This window comes from Bombyx mandarina, chromosome 17, assembly GCF_030267445.1.
Source record: "Bombyx mandarina strain Sakado chromosome 17, ASM3026744v2".
NCBI lineage: Eukaryota > Metazoa > Arthropoda > Insecta > Lepidoptera > Bombycidae > Bombyx > Bombyx mandarina.
Window position 1 is genome coordinate 12,921,579 of NC_143223.1, and position 25,450 is coordinate 12,947,028.

General features: G+C 37.6%; 2 protein-coding genes across 2 annotated transcripts in view; one reads left to right on the forward strand and one right to left on the reverse strand.

Moving 5' to 3' along the window:
• Sec15 (exocyst complex component Sec15) overlaps positions 1–9,394 on the reverse strand; it is a 29,331-nt gene extending 19,937 nt beyond the window's left edge. The window contains exon 1 of the mRNA XM_089734109.1: positions 9,176–9,394. Coding sequence (XP_089590235.1) covers positions 9,176–9,379 — 204 coding nt within the window. The 5' untranslated portion in view covers positions 9,380–9,394. The remainder of the gene's footprint in view (positions 1–9,175) is intronic.
• mAcon1 (Mitochondrial aconitase 1) lies at positions 384–25,272 on the forward strand. The gene is made up of 16 exons (XM_028177527.2): positions 384–697; positions 1,015–1,095; positions 1,219–1,362; positions 2,697–2,888; positions 3,732–3,918; positions 4,474–4,560; positions 15,446–15,624; positions 16,245–16,367; positions 17,940–18,137; positions 18,588–18,707; positions 19,228–19,408; positions 20,501–20,650; positions 22,328–22,529; positions 22,814–23,032; positions 24,036–24,165; positions 24,742–25,272. The coding sequence occupies exons 1-16, from the start codon at positions 665–667 to the stop codon at positions 24,880–24,882; spliced, it is 2,367 nt and encodes a 788-aa protein (XP_028033328.2). The 5' UTR covers positions 384–664; the 3' UTR covers positions 24,883–25,272.
• The last annotated feature ends 178 nt before the right edge of the window (positions 25,273–25,450 follow it).

Below are 25,450 nucleotides of genomic sequence, written 5' to 3' on the forward strand. Positions count from 1 at the left end.
TTGACATATCAATAAAATTTTTTTGTCCAAATGCACAGATTGCCACCTTTGATAATAGACGACTCACCTGTCAGTTGTTGTTAAAAAAATTTAAAAAGTATCTTGCAACAACAATAACTAACGATGATTTGATTAAAAAATCGATTTAATATCACTTCAAGATATACTAGATGTATGCAAGTTTTGTAGAATGTCACCATAATACGAAGGGACAACTTAGTTCGCTGGCAAGTCATCTGATAGAAGTATAGCGTCAAACCACGAAAAGCTTCGTCTTCAGTTAAATTATCAAATAAATTCTGAAATAGTAAGTGGAACGAATGAACGAGCCGGACAAATCATTTTCATCATTTCATAGGTATCACTTTAACTAAAACAGTAAAGTGTAAGTAATAGGTAGTCTATGGCAAAATGACAGCCAACTACTATCAACTGCCAAACTTATTTGACATTTTTTTGGCAATTTCTTTCTATCTGCGATAGAACTGATAGAAGTTTTTTATCTGATGGATTCAGAAGTTACGTGTTGCAGTGGATGAAAGTACAGTGTGATCAGGCCCTAAAATAAAAGAAAATCACTTCAAATTGACCCATGTGGCACTCGTTTATTTGATTCTAAAATTTTTCTAAATTAATTCGTTTAATATACTGAAGTCCGGCGACCATGGCGCACTGTATGAGAGTTTTGCATGGCCAGGTATATACATAAATGATTCCACGAATTTCACATCTCAAATTACACTACAATGAGATAAAACCAAACAATTCTGTTATTGTCTGTTTATGAAAAAAAAACCTTATCATACCCCCGATATGTAAATTTGTGATAAATTCCATCGATTATAAAGGTCAGGTCATATAAATTAAACTATGATTTTGTAAGGTTAGCGTGTGGTTAATTACGGGTTATCTATGAGTAAATTGTTTAAAATTAAACTGTTTATAATTGGGACCATAAGTTTATACCGATGTTATATACAATTTTTTATACTGACAAGGAACTTTTGGTTACAGGGTAGCAGGACAAGGGTGGTACTCTCTGAAATCCAACAAAGATGTTTCAGCGTATCTCCATTGACCGCCGCCGCGGCCCAGGTAGGACGGAAATCGTGAAAAAAGTGATATTACTAGTGTTTTCTGTGAATACATAAACATGTTATGTAACCACTGGTGGTTAAGAAAAATGAGTTTTCTGAGTGAAAATGTTTGGTACCATAGGTGGCGATGTCCAAGTTCGACAAGGTACCCTTGCCTTACGAAAAGTTGACGAAGAATTTAGAGGTGGTTAAGAAGAGGCTAGGGAGAGAATTGACCTTGTCTGAGAAAATCCTATATTCTCACTTGGATGACCCCAAAGGACAGGTAAGTCGAATATTTTGTTTAACTATTGTCATAAAACTAAAGGATCATATATTTTTTCAACAAATTTAAACACTTTTTTAAGAATCAAAATTAAGCCAAAAATTTTATCAAAATATTATATTTTCTAAATCTTTTATTCTTAGATGCAATATAAAAAAGATAAAGTAAACTTGCCAAAAAATTACATAAACTATTGGAAATCATTATTTAAACTTTAAGGATAGTCCCTGTATGAAGTTCCTTGGAAGTTTTTTTGGCTTTTGATTGCTGTTTAAAAAACAATCAGCAGTAACTATATAGTTTAAACTCAAATAAAAGATACAATAGATCACAGATGAATAAAAGCACCTTTAGCTTTTAAAAAATAAAAATAAATCCGATGGTTATAAAAACAAGTTTTGGAAAAATATCTTTATCTACTATTTTTTTATTCAATTATTTGGTTTGGTAAATATCTTTATTTGGTTTATATTTACAGGGCCACCTTCATTTTATAAATATTTTTATGTTCTTCTTATATATATATGTATTTATCTGCTGTAATTTATTCTTACATAACAACTGACTCTTAGTGCAGAAAATTTATCTACAGCTCTTACATAGATACATATGGGAAACCATTACTAATGAATCACTTATGTTATTTAAGTTTTAAGAAAAAATTCTTGCATGGAATAAACAAATTTTTGTCCTATCATTGAATGTTCATGACCATGCACATATGAGCAATGGAAATATTGAAGTGATCTTTTCCAACTATTTCCTGCCTATTTGTTTATTTATTTGTATGCCTATGTGACAGTAACTAAAAATATTAATTATGGCCTTCAGACCTACATAACCAGAGGGTTTTTAGGAGTCTATAATAGATCCTACTCTTGCTATACTTGATAACACCACAGCTCACTATGGCGTGCCAAAAAATTTAAACTGTCATGCTGATATGAAATATTTCAATAAATTGTTTCAATAAATGAGTATACTTTCTTAGTATAAATATGTATTAAGTCTGTGTGTATAGGAATATCATAGATCACTCAACTTTAACCCTCTTAGAGAATATATTATATCAAATATCTTATAGAATATAATATTTGAAGGAAAAAAAGCCTAATGGCGCCAATGGAATTAACTTGCTTACATATAAATTACGAACACTAAGACGATCAGTATACCTAGTAACAATATTGCTCACTGGATGATGTCTTTTTACCCAAAGTTCACCATCATATTTAATGAAATAATATATTTTGGTATTAATAAATCACATTAGTCTTAAGTATAAAATTTAAAAATCACCTAAATATGATTTATACCCCTATGAAATTGTTCAGGAAATTGAACGCGGCGCAAGTTATCTCCGCCTGCGTCCCGACCGTGTGGCCATGCAAGACGCCACTGCACAAATGGCAATGTTACAATTTATCTCTTCCGGCCTTCCCCGTGTAGCTGTACCGTCCACCATTCATTGTGATCACTTGATCGAAGCCCAAGTCGGAGGCGAGAAGGATTTGGCCAGGGCTAAGGTAATGCTTCGTGTACATATATGGCTGTAGTACAGTAGTTAACCACTGATCTTATGTAATGATTGCACTACTTCTATGGAGTATGTAAAAACTCAACAATTTGAACTGACAAGAAAACAGCCTGGGTTACAGTGGCTGGTGGTTCAATATTGATACCACCAGCAATAAAAATGTTAATTTTAAACTGAGTTTGTATTGTGACTACAGTCAAGTCAATAAATAGTATACTAGGGTGGTTTTCAAATTTGGAGCCAAAAGTGACTCATTTGATTTAATTCTCATAACTTTAATGTTACCGTAATTATAAGTACATTAAATTTGTTGTCATGACAACAGGCACGTGGTCCTATAACTATATATATCGTAAACACTGTTAAATTAGGGGTTATACATTAAAAACGACCTCAAATCTCATTCGTATCACTGGTTCGAAATTCAAATTCTAAGGTGTTTGCTATTTTTCCAGTAATGCGTGTTGAAATTCGGCAATTTTATTTAATCAGTATATAATACAATAATAGAGGAAAACTAATCGGATATTAGAACATTATTAAAAACAAAAGAAGTACAATTTCTAAGCTTTTTAAATAAGTTCCTATTTATTTGTCATCCGTGTTGACGTTATCAAATAAAAAATATAAATGAATATTATATCATATTATCAATAAATTAGTGATTGACTTGATTGTGATGAAGCATTTTTTTATTCTGAACATGCATAAATACAAAATAATGGAAAATTAAAGAAAGTTGAAATTCATGCAATCGTTACTTTTTTGACCGCAAAATTGAAAACGACCCACTAACAGGTTGAGCATTATGAAAAGTAAATCATTTTCTTAGGACCTCAACAAAGAAGTATACAAGTTCTTAGAGACTGCCGGAGCTAAATATGGAGTCGGTTTCTGGAAGCCCGGCTCTGGTATTATCCATCAGATCATTCTGGAGAACTATGCGTTCCCTGGTCTACTCATGATCGGCACAGACTCCCACACACCTAATGGAGGTGGCCTTGGTGGATTGTGTATTGGTGAGTTTTTTTTTTTTGACAGAAAAATCTTATATATTAAGCTTAGCAGCTATAACTTTTATTGCTCTTGCATATGTTAGGACGTGCGGCCCAACTAATGGTAATTTGTGACCTATGCCAGCGGACCTCAACTAGACAGCTGCCTTGAACCATTTTCCCTAAAGAGCGTTTGAAGATGTCATGTCATAGTGCCAAGAGCAAGCCAATACTAGATGTTCAATAACCATGTCAAATGATCGAAAAAAGTTTATTATAAAACTAAATTAATTTAACTTTTAATCTTCATGGATCTCAAGTATTGTAATGTACAATAAACCGGTCCGTGAGTAAGGAAATAGCCCCTTAGGCTACCAAATTCAATGATTAAATAGGGAAAATAAGTAAAATAATAAGGACGAAATGTTCTAAACCACTTGTAAATTCACATAGTTTTAGATTATTTAAACATATTTAGCTACATTTTTTTACTGGTGGTAGGACCTCTTGAGAGTCCGCCCGGGTAGGTACCACCACCCTGCCTGTTTTTGTTTTTAATGAAAAAATGGAATGTCTAAGGTGTCGGTGGTGCTGATGCTGTGGACGTAATGGCCAACATCCCGTGGGAGCTGAAGTGTCCTAAAGTTATCGGCGTCAAATTGACCGGTAAGTTTTATTTGCTTTGTAATTCATTATTACCACATTTATGATATTGAGATTGTTAATATTAAAATATTGGTATAAGTTTTAAAACTTGAGCCTACTTAGAGAAAGCTGAAATCGTTACCAAAAATAAATTAAAGAAACATTTTATTACAAGTGGTAAATCATTACCGAGTTTTAAACATTTATTGGTATGGACTATAATATAGATGAAAAAAATTACAAAATAAAAAAGGCATGATTACTTTGAAATATAATAAATGTACTTTAAAACGACATGATCTATTAAGGTAACAAACATTATTTCTCAATTAATATTTTATATATTTGTGATTGGTGTGAATGTGTGAAAATTTTCAAGTTACATGTGTGTCTGAAAATGTTTTTTTTTTGTTCGTTATATAGATAATAAAGCTAATAAAATTATTTTAAAAGAATCATATGGTTCTTTAACTTGGCATAGGTATAGGTAGGCAGTGCTTAAGTGTCTCGTCCGGGTATCCGTAAACGGATTCCCCAGCGTTAAACAAAAAAAAAGGCAGTGCTTAATTGTGCTCTTGATATTGCTGATGTCCATAGCGACGAGAACTCTTACCAGTCGCTAGGGTGTTGGGTTATGGTCGTCTGCTTCCGACAGCGCAAGTAAAACATACCATAGTCAATATCCTTTTTATATTTTTACACCATATCTTATCATAGCAACGGCCCATATAGTTTTTTTATACTACGTGTGAAATTATGACAACTTGATCGTATGGTAGTGTTAATTTTATCGTCAAAAACATGAAATTCTGTTAAATTTACGTAATTCGTCACATGAATTCTACACACAAACGTCACATGGAGATATCATAGTTTAAATAGGTAACATAAATATCATGGTAGGTAGGTAGGTACCGCTTAGTTCGCAAAGGAATCTCACAGTAAAGCATCAAAATATATTGCGTGACGTAGCTTGGGTCGGAAATATTGATATTAGATATTATCAAATACTGATATTATCAATATTTCCTAGGTTACCAAATTTTAAATGGTGTATTTCTTTTTATCGCCTGATATTCAGTGCCCCATCGATACGGGAATGGCGCCGCCCACTTTGAGACATGAGGTCTAAGTGTCATACAACGGCTGTGCCACCTTTCAAACCAGAAAGCATTACTGCTTGGCGGCAGTATATGCATGCTAATGGTACCGTTTATAAGTCATCGTGGCCTAAAGGATAAGACTTCCGGTGCATTCGTATCTAACGATGCAACGGTGTTCGAATCTCAGGCGGGTACCAATTTTTCTAATGAAATATGTACTTAACAAATGTTAACGATTGACTTCCACAGTGAAGAAATAACATCGTGTAATAAAAATTAAACCCGCAAAATTATAATTTGCGTAATTACTGGTGGTAGGACCTCATGTGAGTCCGCACGGGTGGGTACCACCACCCTACCTATTTCTGCCGTGAAGCAGTAATGCGTTTCGCTTTAAAGGGTGGCGCAACCGTTGTAATTATACTGAGAACTTAGAACTCATATCTCAAAGTGGGTGGCAGCATTTATGTTATAGATGTCTATGGGTTCCGGTAACCACATAACACCACGGTCGGCTGTGAGCTCAGCTACCCATCTATGCAATAAAAAAATAAAATAAAAGACTACCCGTACGTGTTACCAATAGTGTAGTACAAATAAAATAATACATAAACGTAACGTGTCTTATTGAAAAGCTCAATAAATTTAAATAACCTTTTCATTAAAGAACATCGTATCGGTCACCTTGCGACAATTGTACACAGATTGCTCTAGCACAATGTGCCGTCATAAAAATATGTACATATAAATAGATATTTGTTTTGTATGGACGTAAGCCAAACGGTCAATGTCAGTGTTTATGTTACTTATTTTAGTTTTATACAATATGATTATGTATGATCTCAATTGATTCTATTTAATTTATTACGCATAAAATATGTTTGTTGATGACGGTTGAGGAGTTTACTGTTCTACATTATGTAATACACCATGTGATATGAAAAAAAAATCGGTAAGGAGGCGTAGGTAGTTGAAAAAAAAGAGTAGTTTGTATTTCGAACGCGTCTGGCATAGACTAACTCATAGACTATTATGTAACATATAACTGGTTTGCGATTTACTCTACCAACATTACAAAATCAAAAATCTTCATTCATAAACTTCAAAGAAATATATTAACAAATAACTTTATAATAGCAAACTAGCGACCCGCCCTCGCTTCGCTTCGGAAACATTAAAACACACATGAAACCAAAAAAATACAATTTTTTTTTTTTTTAAAGTAGTCTATGTTCATCAGGGACAATGTCGGCTTCTAATGGAAAAAGAATTTTTCAAATCGGTCCAGTAGTTTCGGAGCCTATTCGAAACAAACAAACAAACAAATCTTTCCTCTTTATAATATTAGTATAGATTAGTATAGATAATGCAATTTAATAATTTGTAATTCACCGCAATAAAAACGTTTATATTACAATAACAGAGTAATTAAGTGTGTTACAGTCTTGATAATTTTAATCTTATTTATAAAGTCCCATACATAGTACGCAGTGTTATCTCAGTATTTGTTTGTTTTTTATTTTTTTGTATAAGATCAATCGGTGCATTTCCAACCCTTGTGACCTTCAGCTAAGATAAATCCGTCTAGACGAAAAAATGTTTTTTTTTCTTTTCACAAAATTTCGTAATGCCTTTATAATGATAAGTCCCTGATAAATTTACTCGCATACATTGAAAGACGAACATTATGCTGAAAATAATGCAGATATATCGTTATATTGTGGCAATATCTTACATATTCCGTAGAGAAATGAGTACGTGCTTAGTATGGGCAGCCTTAATGAAAAATATAAATATTACGCTTGTATGTAACCAACCAATACTCTAATTCTTAGACATACTTTTTTACGTGTAAGTGTATTTAGTCTGTACGTACTAAAATTTGTTTCGCATTAGAATTTATATGAACCTCTCATTACGTAATGTAATGCGCTCTTTATCTAGCATGCTCTGAAAACGCGTTGTAATTTTTTTTTCTTAATTATTTTTTAATCTTGTCGATGATGGCTATAGGTTATATTTAGTTTTATGAGAGAGTAAGAAAAACGAAATTTTAATTATAATATACTAGCGACCCGCCCTCGCTTCGCTTCGGAAACATTAAAACACACATGAAACAAATAGCCTATGTTCATCAGGGACAATGTCGGCTTTTAATGGAAAAAGAATTTTTCAAATCGGTCCAGTAGTTTCGGAGCCTATTCGAAACAAAGAAACAAACAAATCTTTCCTCTTTATAATATTAGTATAGATTCAGATTGTGGTACTACATAAAAAAAACAACCAAAGAAACCACTACCATGCTATCGATTTTAAATGATCGAGACGTGACGATGAATCGAAGAATTCGGCGCAGATTTCAACGTACTATCACTTATTGTTATTAATAGTAAATGCACGTGTAAATATTAATGCCAATAAAAGTTGACCTCTAATTTGGATTCCATTATAGGGGAGACATATTCTCATTAAACGAATTAATGAGCTCACGTTTCACAAGTTAAGTAGGGGGAGTGGTTGCATCCCTCTCGACCGGGTATCCGTAAATGGATTCCCCAGCGTAAAGGGGGAGTGGTGGCATAGACTATTGACACTTTGGAAGTTATCGCAGCTGTTACGCGGTAAGCGATATTCAAAACAGTGTGATACTGTTTTGATATTTGAAATAACAATAGGTTTGAATTACGTAAATGACAAATAGGATCTCTCTTAGAATATCTCTGACAAGCGCCTTTATATAAGGAAAGGGTGAGATATTCAAACAACATAATAATATAACATCATACAGATATGAACTAATTATGATCTACGAAATAGAAATGTAAATAAGGAAGATGCATTTATAATTAATGTAAGGAAACATGCTGCGTGAATAGGTCACGGCAGGAAAACTACATCGAAATTAGAAATGAATGTTCTTAAGGAAGACAATATTATTTAATAGGAATATTATTAAAGTAACTTCATTAAATATATAGAGATAGATGAGAAGAAGGATAAGACGCACGATGCATTCGTATCTAGCGATACGATTGTGTCGGTGTACGAATACCGATTTTACCCCGCCTATTTCTGCCGCGAATCAGTAATCTATACTAATATTATAAAGAGGAAAGATTTGTTTGTTTGTTTGTTTGTATTGAATAGGCTCGAAAACTACTAAACCGATTTGAAAAATTCTTTCACTATTTAGAAGCAACACTATTCCCGAGTGACATAGGATATAATCTATTTTGAAAAAAAATAGGGATCCTTACTAAAACTCCAATAATGTAACCCAAGGTGTAAAAAAATTACCTAAAATATTCTTTACATCGCGTGCCCTGCGAAAACAAAACAAAAAGTGTCGCGACAGCATACGTCTAACTATTATAGTTATGCGGCAATAAGTGTTCTTTTATTAAAAAAAATAAAACAACGTCAAACATCGTTGAAATTTTTGTTAAAGACCCGAGCGGAGCCGGAGCGGGCCACTAGTGTACTATAACAGTGAGTAGTTATACAGTTAGCGTCTAGTAAACGATTATATTTACCCTATAAGAAATCCATTTAAGCCCGAATGTTTCGGTGCGGGCTGTATGGGCCGGCTGCTGATATAAAGAAAACTTGGGCTTTGTGCTGCAATACGGTTTATTTGAATGTTCGTACACTTGATATTTAATTAATATGATAAACGCGTCCGCTTGCGATGAAAAGTAAAAAAGGAAAAGACTGACATCAACAATGTTGCCAGTCATGTAATTTTATTTTCCATGCTAAAATGTTGGAGTTGCCAACACCGAACGATTTCACCTTACATAAATACATCGTTTATTATTCTTACAGAAAGTATTGAAGTTTTTTTTTTCTTACTTTAATGGTTCAACTTATTCAGGTACATTTACTCATAAATAAGCATTACCCTAAACATGCTCAATATTCTACGTCACTTACACGCGAGACCCAGAGTTTGTTAAAAATATATACATATATCTTGTTGTTATAGAACAATGTGTACCTCGGTAACCGTACTCTTCGAACTCGACAAAGAGTTCGCCGTGCAACCTAACCCATGAATCAGCTCGCTGAGTTTCTCGCCGGATCTTCTCAGCGGGTCGCGATTCCGATCCGGTAGTAGATTCATTCGCGAAGCAGCTACTCTTGAGCTGTTAGGTCTCCTTCGGAGGCGCTTGGGTAGCTGTTAGCAAATCCCACCCCTCCTGGCTGAGCCTTTGCTCGCCCACCTGTCCTGGTGAAACTGGAAAGGCCCCCGGGCCACCAGTAATCCTTCAATCATAAAAAAAAAACAATGTGTACGTATTGCATTATGATCGTTTTCATGTGTAATGTGAACGTTTACAATTTAGCCTAATAATAACAAAGCAAAATATCGAACATTGATATGGCGCGTGCACGTCTCAAAGACTATTTGCAGACAATTTATTCATTTACATTCATTAAAGATTGTGAGGCGTAGTTTCCAGTAGTATATAGTATGGATATAATATTTCGATGCTTCCAATGAACACTACGCTAACTCCAAATTCGTAGGTTTACAGGAGGAGCGTTTAAACGAAAAAAGTTGATAAAATCTTTATTATTGCAGATATATTTATGGTTTTTTCTTGTGTAACTAGCTGATTTACTCTTGCTTCGAACCCCATTAATAATGAATTTGTAATACTCTTAAAATAGTGAAGCGATTTGTGTGAAAAGTAGTGTAGAGTAGTGTTCATTGGAGGCATCGACTTATTAAATTTTATTTTTAACGTAAACTTTCTTAGATCCTAATTCGGCACCTTTTTTTTTTATAGCTTAGATGGGTGGACGAGCTCACAGCCCACCTGGTGTTAAGTGGTTACTGGAGCCCATAGACATCTACGACGTAAATGCGCCACCCACCTTGAGATATAAGTTCTAAGGTCTCAGTATAGTTACAACGGCTGCCCCGCCCTTCGAACCGAAACGCGTGGTCCCAGTATAAAGTGTAGCACAGTATTGAGAAAATATAAATACTTCACGTTTTATCTCAATTATAGCTGTGATTATTATGTGCTACCAATTAACACCGGTAAGATCACCAGCCAATTTGCTTATATTTAGAAATAAAACAAAGATATGTTTTGGTTAGTACATTTCCTCTATGATTCAAATAAATTAAGTTTCCATGATACCTACATAAAAAATCTCTTATTCATTTCTTGTCAAACTTTTAGGGATGTAGTTTAGTCGACTAAAAGCGGTTTTTATTTGTTCTATGAATATTTAGTCTAAATTTTCATTTTCCACTTAGGAATCCAATTTTTTTTTCTCAATTACTTTTAAGATTTATAGCAGATTTTAAAATCAGAACACCATATCGACTTACAGAGTAAACAAAATCATTCATTGCTTTTTTTTGTTGATCTTTGTATATCGTTACAGCTCACTTAAAATACAATCGAATCCAAAAATACATTGCACCCGTACAAAAACTACAGTCGCTTATCTCTATAGACTATAGGTACTTCTTATTACGCCGCTTCGAAATAGCGTTTCGGAGTAGTCTCCGTTTTGTCACTCGTGTGTGTAATTTTATTTATTTTTATTAATGCGTGTTTATGTTCGTAATGCCTCTGATACCAAACGATCGTAATAAAAAAAAGTTATAAATATAACATAATTGAGATACGAACGATACTGTGATATACGCAAATCAAATATCAAAAATAATTGATGATTAATATCAAATTTCAGTTTATTTATTGCTTAAATGGGTAAACAAGCTCTGAGCCCACTTGGTGTTAAGTGATTACCGGAGCCTATAGACGTCTACAACGTAAATGCCGCACCCCACCTTGAGATAGGAGTTCTAAGGCCTCAGTTTTACAGTACAACGGCTGTCTTATCTTCCAAACCGGAACGTATTAGTAGCAATAGGCAAGGTGGTGGAACCTACCCGTGCGGACTCACAAAACGTCCTAACACCAGTAATTACGCAAATTATAATTATGCGGGTTAGATTTTTATTACATGATGTTATTCCGTCACCGTATAAGTCAATCGTAAACGTTTGTTGAGTACGTATTTCATTCGAAAAAAATTATACTTGCCTGCGAGATTCGAACCCGTTGCATCGCTAGATACGAATGCACCGGGCGTCTAATCCTTTAGGCCACGACGACTTCTAGAATGATTTACCGTTTGCATTAATATAGATTTGTAGAATAGGGATCGCAGCGCATAAAATAAAACTTCCACTGTTCCAAAATCTTCTTTTATAATAATAATTAAAAATTAATTAAAACTTTTACGCCTAGCTAATTTTTTTAACCGTCCTCGCCATCTTCCTTTCCTCTGTCATTCTCTATTCCCTTTCTTTCCATTTTTCCTCACTCATATCTTAACGCTCCGTTCCACGCTCTGTCATACGTTCCGTTCTTACCAATCCTACATTAACATTTATATTACCTTGTTTAAACAAAACAACTTCTTCAATAAGGTTCAAAGAATACGCTTTTCCTTAGATAAGTCAATTAATATTCATCTAAACGACGTTGATAGAATTGCGTTTCATTCTCGACGTCGTCTGTATTCAAAGGAAAAAGCATTAACTAGTTCCAGGGTCATAATCTATGACACTGACTGCAGTAACCTTCCTAGTCTTTTCCGGAGCTGATAAACAACGTAACGTCAGTAGGTAGGTACGACTGTCCGCTGGAAGACATAGATTGAACCTATTTTACAATAAATTAAAACTACTTTAAACTTTTTATTATACTCATATTATTTTTGACGTTTCGAATATTTTTACAGTTTTACAGTTTTCATGGTCGCTAACGACTAAACTGTTATTCGTCAACTGTTAAAATGTCAACACATTTGAATATAGTGCTAACAACACATCCTATTTTTAACAAAACAAAATTCTAGACTTTTCTAGACGTTTCGTTTCACATCATAGATTATGCCTACGACTCGAGGAAACCGAAGGAAATGCTTATCCTAATTTACGAAGGTAGAAAGGGCCCATTAATTTATTACGCAAGGACGATTCAGGCTATTGCCACTGCCCCTGCATCCCATGAGATTCTTCGGGCTCCCCTCCATTTTGTTACGTAAGAGTCTTTTCCAAAACTGTCATTAGAAAAAGATGAGGGAAGCTAATTTTATTCGCTCAACAATTTGTTAAAAATGTGTTTATTTATTTGCTAAAAAAAGCATTATGTTTTATTAAAATATTAGATAAGGCAGGAATAAGAATGACACACTTTGCAATAGCATGCCCAGCAGTCCTCAATGAAAGACGTTTCCTGCTTGTAATCTAGTACATAAGAATAGCTTACCCACACACTAAGAAGATAAGGTCAAAACACATACATGCTTTCCTTAAGGTCGACAACTAATTTTATTTCTTTACTATCATCTGCCTTGATAACAATTAAAATGTTCAGATATACAAATAAAGTAATGCCAATATTGCCAACACGGAATTGGCAGATACACGTGTGAAGTAATTTGCACTGACATCGATGTACTTTGGTCTGATGTGTTATGGAATGATGTTTTAATGATTAATAATAACTAGTTAGATTTATACTACTATTTAGAAAATAATCACTAATGAGAATTTTAATGAAATGTTTCTTGCGTAAACATAATAATATGTTAATGTTTTTTTTTCTGTTAAATTATTCTCTGATTTAATAAAATAGGGTTGTACATAAGTTATTTAATTTATTAAAATTCAATGTTTTTCATTGATATCAGCAATGAAATTCAATGCAATAAAATTATATGCATAGTTTTTTTTTAAGTCACTCGTCGTCTCTGACGTAAAGATTTTGAATACAAACGTCGACCAACCAATCGAAGTGTTCACTCGCTAATGACGTCACAAAACAGTGTGATCCAAAGCTATTTTGGTCATCGGAAAGGTGTTGAAATTTAACCATCCAATTTCAATTGTAGCATCCGAATTCGTTAATTGAATCGTGTTTTTAATTTTATTACGCGCTTTCATATTCTGAGCATATTTTTTTATTGCTTAGATGGGTGGACGATCTCACAGCCCACCTGGTGGTAAGTGGTTATCTACAACGTAAATGCGCCACCCACCTTGAGATATAAGTTCTAAGATCTCAGTATAGTTACAACGGCTGCCCCAGCCTTCAAACCGAAACGCATTACTGCTTCACTGCAGAAATAGGCGGGGCGGTGGTACCTACCCGCGCGGACTCACAAGATGTCCTACCACGAGAGTATAATTTATTAATTAAAGCATTGACAAATGTATTAGCAAATAAACAGATCTAGCGCTTCTATAAATGTTTTATTGTGTAGATAAAATAAATGTTGTAAAGTGGTTATATTATGATGACCCATAGAGAACGCCACCTGAATACCGTAACCCACTATAAGACATTCTCGATTTCATAGTACGAAGGTTTTTTCTTGATGGTATATATAGACAAGATTTTGGTTCGTATCTGTGCAAACTTACAATACGCTTTACTACCGCCAGTAAGAGTATGTATCAACGTTCTCTAGAAGGTCACCTCACACGGAGTTTTCAAGAAAAACAAATAATTTTGCATTTGCGTAAGCGTTTTATCTCTTTAGATCAACATAGCGCTGATAAAATCCTGTGATATATTTGAATTCTTTGAGTTTCTATCTGATAATAGATAATTATAACTAAACCAGTGGTCCCGCAGAAGTCGAAATTCGACTTTAATCAATTGAAATTTTATGTTAAAACATTATTATGGTTCTATTGTCAAATACTATTGTACTTATAAAATATAATCACATATTTTGCCAAAACTACACTATACATAAAACACAATAAAGACAAACAATATTCATCTATTCTCAACTTGACCACAGACAGACCTTAAACACTAACAAAAGTTTGACAATTGACAATAAACGAAGAGTATATTTATATACATATACATATGTGTTATGTCAAATACCTGGTAGTGTGTGTAATGTTTCCTTTATTGATTTAATGTATCTTTTATGCATTATTTAAAAAAAATATTAGCATTGTACACTTCTTCTCTATATTCTCTATAAGTGTGGAAAATTTCATACTCCGTCCGCGCAATTTTCGTAAAAAGGGATACAAAGTTTTTGCTTCACGTATTAATATATAGATATCTTCCGATGCTATTTTACCTTATCCCAAAAATGAACAATGCTTTACCGCTATTCAACATAACTACGGCTAATGTTATAGATAACATTGTTGTTTTATAGACACAAAATTACATTTAATTTCTCGGTCCATTTTGTTTGTTACTGCAGCTCATAAACTGTATGATAAGTATTATCTTAAATGCACACGTACCTACAATGAATTACACTGTATGAAATAATTTAGATAAATGGATTAATGAGCTCACGGACCACTCGCTAATGAGCGATTATCAGAACTCGTTGATATTAGAAGATGAATGCCATCCGACTAGAAATCTTAGAATGGAATAGGAGTCACAGAGCCTCAAAGTCGAGTCGCAGGGCACGCTGGGGAATGTTCCTATGCGAAGGCAACGATAATCTGTATAATATTCGAATTATTGTCGTAAAAGCACTTAAAAAAATTTATATATAAAAATTCTGATATGGACGATACCATCGTCATGTTAAAGAAAGAAATGCACTCAAAGTAAAAATGTGTTTGTTGTGTTTAATACCATTAAAAGCTCCAGAAAAGATTTGTTGTTTTTGTTAGATCGAAATGTTTTTTCAAGGAAAATGACCCAATCGCTTACAAATAAAACTAGCAAGTATTTTACATTACGTTCTCACTGTAAACAAAAACATTCTTTGTTTGTCAGGTAAACTCACCGGCTGGACGAGTCCGAAAGATGTGATCTTGAAGGTGGCCGGCATCCTGACTGTGAAGGGAGGTACCGGCGCCATCGTGGAGTACCACGGGCCCGGCGTTGACCACATCTCGTGTACGGGAATGGCGACAATCTGCAACATGGGAGCTGAGATCGGTGCTACCACTAGCGTAAGACTTAAACTTGAATAACTCATTCAGAATTTAGAGTTTTTTTTTCTACCTAAGCTGATAGCCTTGATAGGCTATGTCAGCGTAGCCTAACAAGTAGTTGAGATCAGGGGGCTCAAACCTGACGACGTTGCTTACACTAACCCTAGCAAGAGCAGTGCTTCGCAGAATCTACCACCGGATCGGAAACGCGACACACTGAGAAGATCGGCGAGAAACTCAGTGGGCTGTGTTTGCTTATAAACATTGGACTTTTAAACGCTCTACCTCTGGATCCAGTAACGGTGCTTTTAGGTACCTCAAGCACCGGTCATCGTTCTCGTCGAACCCGTTGCTTGCGACGAAGGCTCGACGAGTAAATTAACCCACAGACACAGCCCACTGAGTTTCTAGCTGAATCTTCTCAGTGGGTCGCGTTTCAGATCCGGTGGTAGATTCTGCGAAGCACTGCTCTTGCTAGAGCCAGTGTTAGCAACACTCCGGTTCGAGCCCCGCGAGCTCACCTACTGGTTAAGGTTACGCTGAAATAGCCTCTCAAGGCTATCAGCTTGGGTAGGAAAAAAAATCAATCAAAACAAATGTCATTTCACACGATTGTATTTACGATCGGTAAACAACAGGTGTTCCCGTACAACTCTCGCATGGAAGCCTACCTTAAGTCGACCGGGCGCCACGACATCGCCGCCACCGCCAACTCCTACAAGCACCTGCTCACGCCTGACAACAAGGCACCCTATGACCAGGTACAGCGAACTCATCCTGCCCTATAAGATAAGTGTTCCGGTGTAATCGCATCGAGCGATACAACAGTGTCAGTGTTCGAATCCCGCAGATAGGTATAATTTTTTGTAATGAAATACTTAACTCATGCTTACGAATGACTTCCAAGGCAAAGGTATAACAATATGCAATAAAAATTTAAGCAGATAAAAAAAAAAAAATTGTTAGGATACAATTGACACATAGACCTCATTAACTGCTTTAAACACTAAATGAGCCGTGAACCTGTTCATCGTCTAAGCAGTAAATAAATAAAAATATTATATTGATCATATTTCAAAGGTATACAGTTCTGTAAATGACACAAATGGAACAATGACCAATTTGCTTAGTACGAGTTTTGTAAAAGTTAACCCAACTTTGTATGCAGTTGGAACAGCGCACCTAGCGGCAAACGTAGGCAAACGATCCCATTCCGTACAATATGAGCTAACTTTTACGCTATCGAGAACGTTAAAAAACTCGCACTAAGCATTCTGCACGCGTTTGAGCGGATGCGTCTTAGTGTACGGGCCACTGCCTTTCGACAGTCAGTACTGCACAGTATTGGATGTGGAACGTTGTCTTTGACGATTAGTACTGTCCCTATTGCGGTCGGTGCACGGAACTCTGTCCGCGACAGATAGTACTGCCCTATGTGACCGTTATCGTTCACGATTGTCATTTAATTAGTTCAGTCTTCATTTTTATAGTTCATGTAAATTATTGGGTTACGACCACTTCGATAAAGCGGCACGACACGAGAACCCTCTCATCGTGGCAGCCGGTAACTACGTTCCCGATCCTGCGGACAGAATGGAAAGCAGTCGACGTCGCCCAAAACACGTCATCTCGGATCCTCCCGATCCACTAACGGTGCTTTTAGGTACTTCAAGCACCGGTCACCGTTCTCGTCGAACCCGTCGCTTGCGACGAAGGGCTCGACGAGTAAATTAACTCTCAGACACAGCCCACTGAGTTTCTCGCCGGATCTTCTCAGTGGGTCGCGTTTCCGATCCGGTGGTAGATTCTGCGAAGCACGGCTTTTGCTAGGGTTCGTGTTAGCAACGTCATCAGGTTTGAGCCCCGTGAGCTCACCTACTAAAGTTAGGGTTACGCTGACATAGCCTCTCAAGGCTATCAGCTTAGGTTAAAAAAAAAAAAAAAAAAGGGTTACGGTCAGTGATTATTTAATAGTAATAAATTCCTATGTGTACTTCGCTTACATTCCTGATATCTGAATCTTAGCCCGATGTATACATATGTACAAGTTCCGAACAGTAAGTAGCATTCGATTCGAGAGTTTAAACCAGCCTTTCTCAAAGTGGGCGATAGCTCCCCCTTGTGGGCGCTGCAGGCTTAAAAGGTAAGAAACCAAAAAAAGGGGGTGTTGTGTAGAGGCTTGGGAGGCGATTTCATCTAGGAGGACTCTTAGAGAGCGACTGAGCTCTCTGAAAAAATGGGAGCGCTAAAAAATAATTTATTCTCAAAGTGGGCAGTAGACAAAGTAAAATTGGGAGCCTCTGGTTTAAACAATTATATATCTTGTAAATCAGTTGATCGAGATCGACCTGTCCACGCTGGAGCCCCACGTGAACGGGCCCTTCACTCCGGACCTCGCCAACCCTATCTCGAAGCTCGGCGAAGCGGCCAAGAAGAACGACTGGCCGGTGGACATCCGCGTCGGCCTCATCGGGTCCTGCACTAACTCTTCCTACGAAGACATGGGCAGGTGTGCCAGCATCGTCAAAGAGGTAAAATATTATATCATAACTTTAGTTTTTTAATGATACAACTAGTTCGTTTTGCAAATCTCACCTCACCCTGCGTATTTCTGCCGTGAAGCAGTAATGGGTTTCGGTTTGAAGGGTGGGACAGCCGTTGTAACTATACTGAGACCTTAGAACTCATATCTCAAGGTGGGTTGCGGCATTTACGTTGTAGACGTCTATGGACTCCGCTAACCACTCAACACCAAGTGGGCTGCGAGCTCGACCTCCCATCTATGCAATAAAAAAAATATTCTTAAACAAACGACTCTGCTATGCTCTCTTTGAAAAAAGAACACCCTGTATTGTTCCAGCTACAGCGTGTTCTGTTTCGAATTCCATAATTGACGAAAACTGTAAATGTTACGTTCGGAATGATACCTTAAAACTATATTTGCATTGAATTTAATGTTATCTACCGTTGTTTTCATTCAGGCGATCAGTCACGGCCTGAAGTCTAAGATTCCGTTCAACGTGACCCCCGGGTCGGAGCAGGTCCGCGCCACCATCGAGAGGGACGGCATCGCCAAGACCCTCAGGGACTTCGGAGGCACCGTGAGTATTAACGCAAACAAATGTACTCACGCATTACGACTCACTGGTCATTCGTGACCACGAAAACAGTAACGGTGGTAGGATGTCTTGTAAGTCTGCACGGGTAGACCACCACCCTGACTATTTCTGCCGTGAAGCAGTAATGCGTGTTGGTTTGAAGGGTGGGGCAGCCGTTGTAACTATGCTGAGATCTTAGAACTTATATCTTGCTCAAGGTGGGTGGCGCATTTACGTTGTAGATGTCTATGGGCTCCAGTAACCACTTAACACCAGGTGGGCTGTGAGCTCGTCCACCAATCTAAGCAATAAAAAAATAAATAAAAAACCACCATCTTCAATCTTATCTTTAATGAAAGAGCTATTTATTATTATATTATTATTATTAATACACAAGTTAATAGCGGAGCATCAAGCGCAGGTCTGACCTCATCCGACCGGACTCATCCGAACAAAAGCACTGGCGAGTACCGTCGAAGATTTTTAATGATTCTGAATACTGTAATTGAGCGTTCGTTCCCAGGTGTTGGCGAACGCGTGCGGCCCGTGCATCGGCCAGTGGGACCGCAAGGACGTGAAGAAGGGGGAGAAGAACACGATCGTGACGTCATACAACCGCAACTTCACCGGCAGGAACGACGCCAACCCCGCCACGCACTGCTTCGTCACCAGCCCCGAGCTCGTCACGGCGCTGTCCATCGCGGGTAGGCTGCTGCCTCATATACGATTTTTTTTTTTAATATGGCAATCGGATCCTATCGATGTCAATGTTGCTAGCGTCGTATTTTAAATTTTTTTTAAATTTTGCTGATTATGTTGTATGATAAGTGAAATGTATATCAAACGAAATGAAGTCGCAGTAAAATGGTGGGAAGTTACTGAGATTTCAATGAGCTCATTGGTAGAACACGAGAAGACACTTCTTCCATAAGACTACTATTATTTATATATTTTAACCTAGAAAATATATAGTCAAATGACAAAATAAAATAAAGCATGCGTATTTGCATCACGTAAACGTGTACCAATTCTTGTAATGAAATAAAATTTTATCTTGTATAATTACTGACGGTCACGCGTGTTGTAAGCACGGGTAGGTACTAAGTACTAAGCATGCGGCCTATTTCTGCCGCGACGAAGATTACGACAATAGTTTAAAATACAATTGAGTTCTCATGTGTGAAGGTGGGTTCAAGTTGTAATGTCATGTGTTTTTTTAATTTTTTTTATTGTTTACATGCGTGGACGAGCGCACCGCCCACCTGATGTTAAGTGGTTACTGGAGCCCATAGACATCTACAACGTAAATGCGCCACCCACCTTGTGATATAAGTTCTAAAGTTTCAGTATAGTTACAACGGCTGCCTCACCCTTCAAACCGAAACGTATTACTGCTTCACCGCGCGGGCTCACAAGAGGTCCTACCACCAGTAATTACGCAAATTATAATTTTGCGGGTTTGATTTTTATTACATGATGTTATTCCTTCACCGTGGAAGTCAATCGTGAACATTTGTTGAGTACGTATTTCATTAGAAAAATCGGTACACGCCGGCAGGATTCGAACACCGTTGCATCACTAGATACGAATTCACCGGACGTCTTATCCGTTAGGCCATAACGACTTCAAACTACTTGAGTACGTATTTCATTAGAAAAATTGGTACCCGCCTGGGATTCGAACACCGGTGCATCGCTCAACACGAATGCACCGGACGTCTTATCCTTTAGGCCACGACGACTTCAATGATGACTTCGATGACGTATCATTAAACTTATGTATTTGTTTCCTCCAGGCCGGCTTGACTTCAACCCGCTGAAGGACGAGCTGACTGGCGCTGATGGAAAGAAGTTCAAGTTGTCAGATCCGTTTGCCGACGAGCTCCCCTCCAAGGGCTTCGACCCCGGACAGGACACGTACGAGCACCCGCCCGCCGACGGATCCAGTATGTGTTGCCGTCTCTGTCTGGCTATATAATTAAGTTGGATAAAAAGGGCAGGATGTGTTGCTGTCTCTGTCTCGCCAGGGGGGGGGGGGTGTAAGATAAGTGGGATAAAAGTATATCTATTAGTTTGAAGCGACGAACGTCACTCTTCACGGTCTTTCGATTGTCTAAACGGTTTCGTGATGATGTTAGTGTAAGATGTGGGAGCGAGAGGTATATATACGAACAAAATCACTATAACCTGACCCATATTATACGCCTCCAGCTCTAATACTAGAAGCAGACTTAGGGACCACGGTAACCGTACCTGTCGAAGTCGGCAAAGAGTTTGACGTGCAACCTAACCTAAACATCAGCCCGCTAAGTTTCTCGCCGGATCTTCTCAGCGGGTCGCGATTCCAATCCGGTAGTAGATTCATTCTCGAAGCAGCTACTCTTGAGTTGTTAGGTTTCCCTTGGGGGCGCTCGGGTAGCTGTTCGCAAATCTCACTCCTTCTGGCTGAGCCTTTGCTCGCCCACCTGTCCTGGTGAAATTGGAAGGGCCTCCAGACTATCAATGATCCTTCAATAAAAAAAAAAAACAACCTACAAAACGACCTTGGCTGAACAAGAACATCTCTAAAAATTCTAAACTTGAACGAACATCCAAGGTGGACTCTTAGGTTCCTATCAAATTTGGTTGGGTAGGGAGAGGAATGCGGAGAATGGAGGTGAGCGTGATGCGCATTGATGGGGACCCTTGAACCTATACCAGGGTCAGACATCCACTGGCATTTTACATATAAATTCCTCTCTCAAAAATATCCGTCTTATACCCGGGACTGTTACCGCTCCAGTCATCAGACTCTTCGAAATCAATAAAGCCAGACAACTTTTAGGTTAAATTTACAAAGAGGCCTTTGACCTGAGCAGTAAAAAAGGCCATTTTATTATCTTTAAAATTCTATATCAAAATGCTAGGTAATTAGTAATTTGGTACTACCAAAGCGTAATTTCAAAGATAGCGCGCCAAAGCTATTACGTTAATTTTTAAATTCGATACACTGCATTTCCTTGCGTTTTTGCATTTGCACGGTTATACTGCCTATTTTGATGGGTTCTCCGGCTTGTTATTTGCCACTAACACGTGGATACTTTCAACTTGTCCCCAATATAATAGGGGTCCCCTTACCTCTCCCTTCCCCAGTGTTTGTATTCTATTCTATCAGCCCACAAACGTTCACTGCTGGACATAGGCCTTCCTCAAACCTCGCCACAAAGATCGGTACTGCGTTGCCTGCACTTAGCAGATCCCCGCGAACCTTAATAGGTCCTTACTCGCATCTTGTGGGAGGCCTACCCACGCACGTCTTCCCTCGTACACGCCACTATCTTATACCTTTAAACGAGCAATTCTTGTACTTTCCAACGATTTTCATAAAATTTAGTATACAGGGGATTTCGGGGGCGATAAATCGATCTAGCTACGATTTATTTTCAGAAAACGTTGTTTTATTCGTGTTTTCAATAATCCATTTTATCGATAATCAACTTTATGACTCTTCCCGACATCTATTGGCGAATAATAATACTATTTTTCTTAATTGAGGGCAACTAACCTCTTTAAAGACACAACAAGATGACGTTATCAAAAAAAAACATCATCTAGTGATACTATTATCTCTTGAAACTCGACAGAAGTGAAAGTTGACGTCTCACCGACATCCGACCGCCTTCAACTCCTCGAGCCGTTCGACAAGTGGGACGGCAAAGACCTCACCGACCTCACGATCCTGATCAAGGTGAAGGGGAAGTGCACCACCGACCACATCTCGGCAGCTGGACCCTGGCTGAAGTACAGAGGCCATCTCGACAACATCTCCAATAACATGTTTATTACGTTAGTATTGGGTTCATTTTGCGGCTAGCCTGGTTTATTTAATCCATAGACATTAAGATGTTAAAACTATCGCCGACCTTAAAACTTGAGTAATTTCAATTGATTGGTACACCGCGTGTAATTAGTTTCGAAAACGATTTTTTTCCACCTGATGGTTGTCTGGAAGAGATCGCTTTTAGCGATAAGACCGCCAATTGTCCTTTTCTTTGAATTTAATGTTGCGCATTGTTTCTTTTGTTGGTGTACAATAATACTCTCTCTCTACAACGTTGTTTTGTTAACAGCGCAACGAACGCAGAGAACGGCGAGCTGAACAAGGTCCGCAACCAGGTGACGGGCGAGTACGGGCCGGTGCCCGCCACGGCGCGCGCGTACAAGGCGGCCGGCGTGCGCTGGTGCGTGGTCGGCGACGAGAACTACGGCGAGGGCTCGTCCCGCGAGCACGCCGCGCTCGAGCCGCGACACCTCGGCGGCCGCGCCATCATCGTCAAGTCGTTCGCCAGGTGCGCTCACACTAGACCAGCCCTTCCCAAAGTGGGCGATGACGCCCCCTTGTGGGCGCTGCAGGCCTAATGGGGGGCGCGAATAGATTGAGAAAAAAATGGGGGCGTTTTGTGTAGATGCTTGGGAGGCGATTTGTAATTTCATCTAGGAGGACTCTTAGATACCGACTCAACTCTCGCTATAGTGGTTTTGAAGTAGGTGAAAAAATGGGGGCGCTAAAAAATATTTTTTCCTACCAGGCCGAAAGTCCGACATTGTAAAAAACGTAGCACCCGTGGAGTACCGAGCTGGGGTCCAGGGGGAAGCCCTGGCAGGCGGTGGGGGGCGGAGCCCCTACTCATAAAAAAAACAATTTAACTGTTTTTTAATTTTTAAATAAACTACTACTAATTGAATAAGAATTGTCTAATGAACTCATCTTTGTTTAATACTTCACTATTAAATTTTATTGTCTTTTGTTTATTTCACTTTTACACTAAACACAATATTGCAAATTACCCGAGCACAACAATCGCGGAGAATTTTAGGTGCGTGAGAGCAGACGTAGACATTAACGCGCATGCGCACTTGTCAGTACCCAGGGAGGAAAAGTTACACTTTCTTCCCTGTACACTTGCCTAATATTAATTATATATCATAAAGAGCAAGATCTAGGGACTGCTAATTAATAGCCTTTGCAGCAAGCACTTGGGATTTTTTTTTTAATAATAAATAGTCAAATAATTGTATTAGGTTTTTAAGTTGCTAAGACAGATTATAAGTAATACGTACTTACTAACCAAAATTATTTGTTTACCAACCAAGTTTATTTACTGAAAAAAAGATACATCATCATCCGCCATCAGCGGCAATCTATTTTTATAGTGTTTTTTAAAAATTGTATTTTTAATATCTTTTTTTTTAAATATTATGTAATTAATAAGATTTTAAATAAATATAAATAATAATAATAAAATTTTAAATGAATATATACAATATACAATAATAATAATACGCTCACAGAATCCACGAGACCAACTTGAAGAAACAAGGCATGCTGCCCCTCACGTTCGCCAACGCCGCTGACTACGACAAGATCAAGCCTGACGATAAAATCTCACTCCTCGGACTCAACAGCCTCGCTCCCGGCAAGGTATGCTTAATGTTCATCTGTATCTAGCTAATTTTTTTTATAGCCTTGATGGGTGGACGAGCTCAAGGCCCACCTGGTGTTAAGTGGTTACTGGAGCCCATAGACATCTACAAAGTAAATGCGCCACCCACCTACCTTGAGATATAAGTTCTAAGGTCTCAGTATAGTTACAACGGCTGCCCCATCCTTCAAACCGAAACGCATTACTGCTTCACGGCAGAAATAGGCGAGGCGGTGGTACCTACCCGTGCGGACTCACAAGAGGTCCTACCGTTGTAACTATACTGAGATCTTAGAACTTATATTTCAAGGTGGGTGGCGCATTTAAGCTGTAGATGTCTATGGGCTCCAGTAACCACTTAACACGAGGTGGGCTGTGAGCCCGTCCACCTATCTAAGCAATAAAAAAACAATGTTTTTAACTGAACTTTTTTGAACTAAAGTATTTTAATGCATCAATTCGCGTTTTTGAAGTAAATTAATTATTTTTTAAAATAGGTTCTGAAAAATGAAATGAAACTTAATTCATTGAATAGAATGTGAATGAAAGTCGGTGTTCTCTGTTTGTTGTTACAGCCAGTGGACTGCGAAATTAAGCACAAAGACGGCAGCACCGACCGCATCAAGCTCAACCATTCATTGAACGACCAACAGATCAACTGGTTCAAGGCCGGCTCGGCGCTCAACAGAATGAAGGAAATCGCATCCGGAAAGTGAAACTAAATAAATTAGTGTTAAACTAACGCTTGCATTGGACCTATCAAAAAATTAAGGAATTATTATAGCTGCTATCTTAAACGTATTGTTTGGGTGCGTTCCGAGTTGCCTTAATGTGTGAAATTGTATTTACGCGGCTGTATTGTAATCGTTTTAAAGGAATTAAATGTAACCAGTGCAAGCGTGTCAACGTATAGTTCAAATAGTACATTAGCGCATTTCTCAGACAATACTTAGTCACAGCGGTGAATCTTATTAAATTATATTAGTACAAATAGATGAATTTAGTGTAAGTTGCAATATTTTCATGAATGTATTATTAAAATCATCGTAAATGGATTTTATTTATGTAAATAAATTACCGTACTGCGAAATAAACGTTACTTATTATATATTGGTTTACTTCATGATTTATTACTTTCGAATCTCTACTTTAGTGTCGAAGACTGAGTGATTTCATGAAAAAATTATAAATAACTAGGCTTTATTTAGTACCTAGTCAAAACCTGCCCGCTTTACTGGCCAATCTTTTATTTGACTGTAATCCGATCCCTACCTAACTTCACAG

Coding starts and splice junctions, on each gene's coding strand:
- mAcon1 (XM_028177527.2), top strand. CDS start 665: ATGGCGCACTGTATGAGAGTTTTGCATGGCCAG. Junction 698..1,014: donor TGAGAGTTTTGCATGGCCAG/GTATATACATAA, acceptor TTTTGGTTACAG/GGTAGCAGGACAAGGGTGGT. Junction 22,530..22,813: donor TCCAATAACATGTTTATTAC/GTTAGTATTGGG, acceptor TTTTGTTAACAG/CGCAACGAACGCAGAGAACG.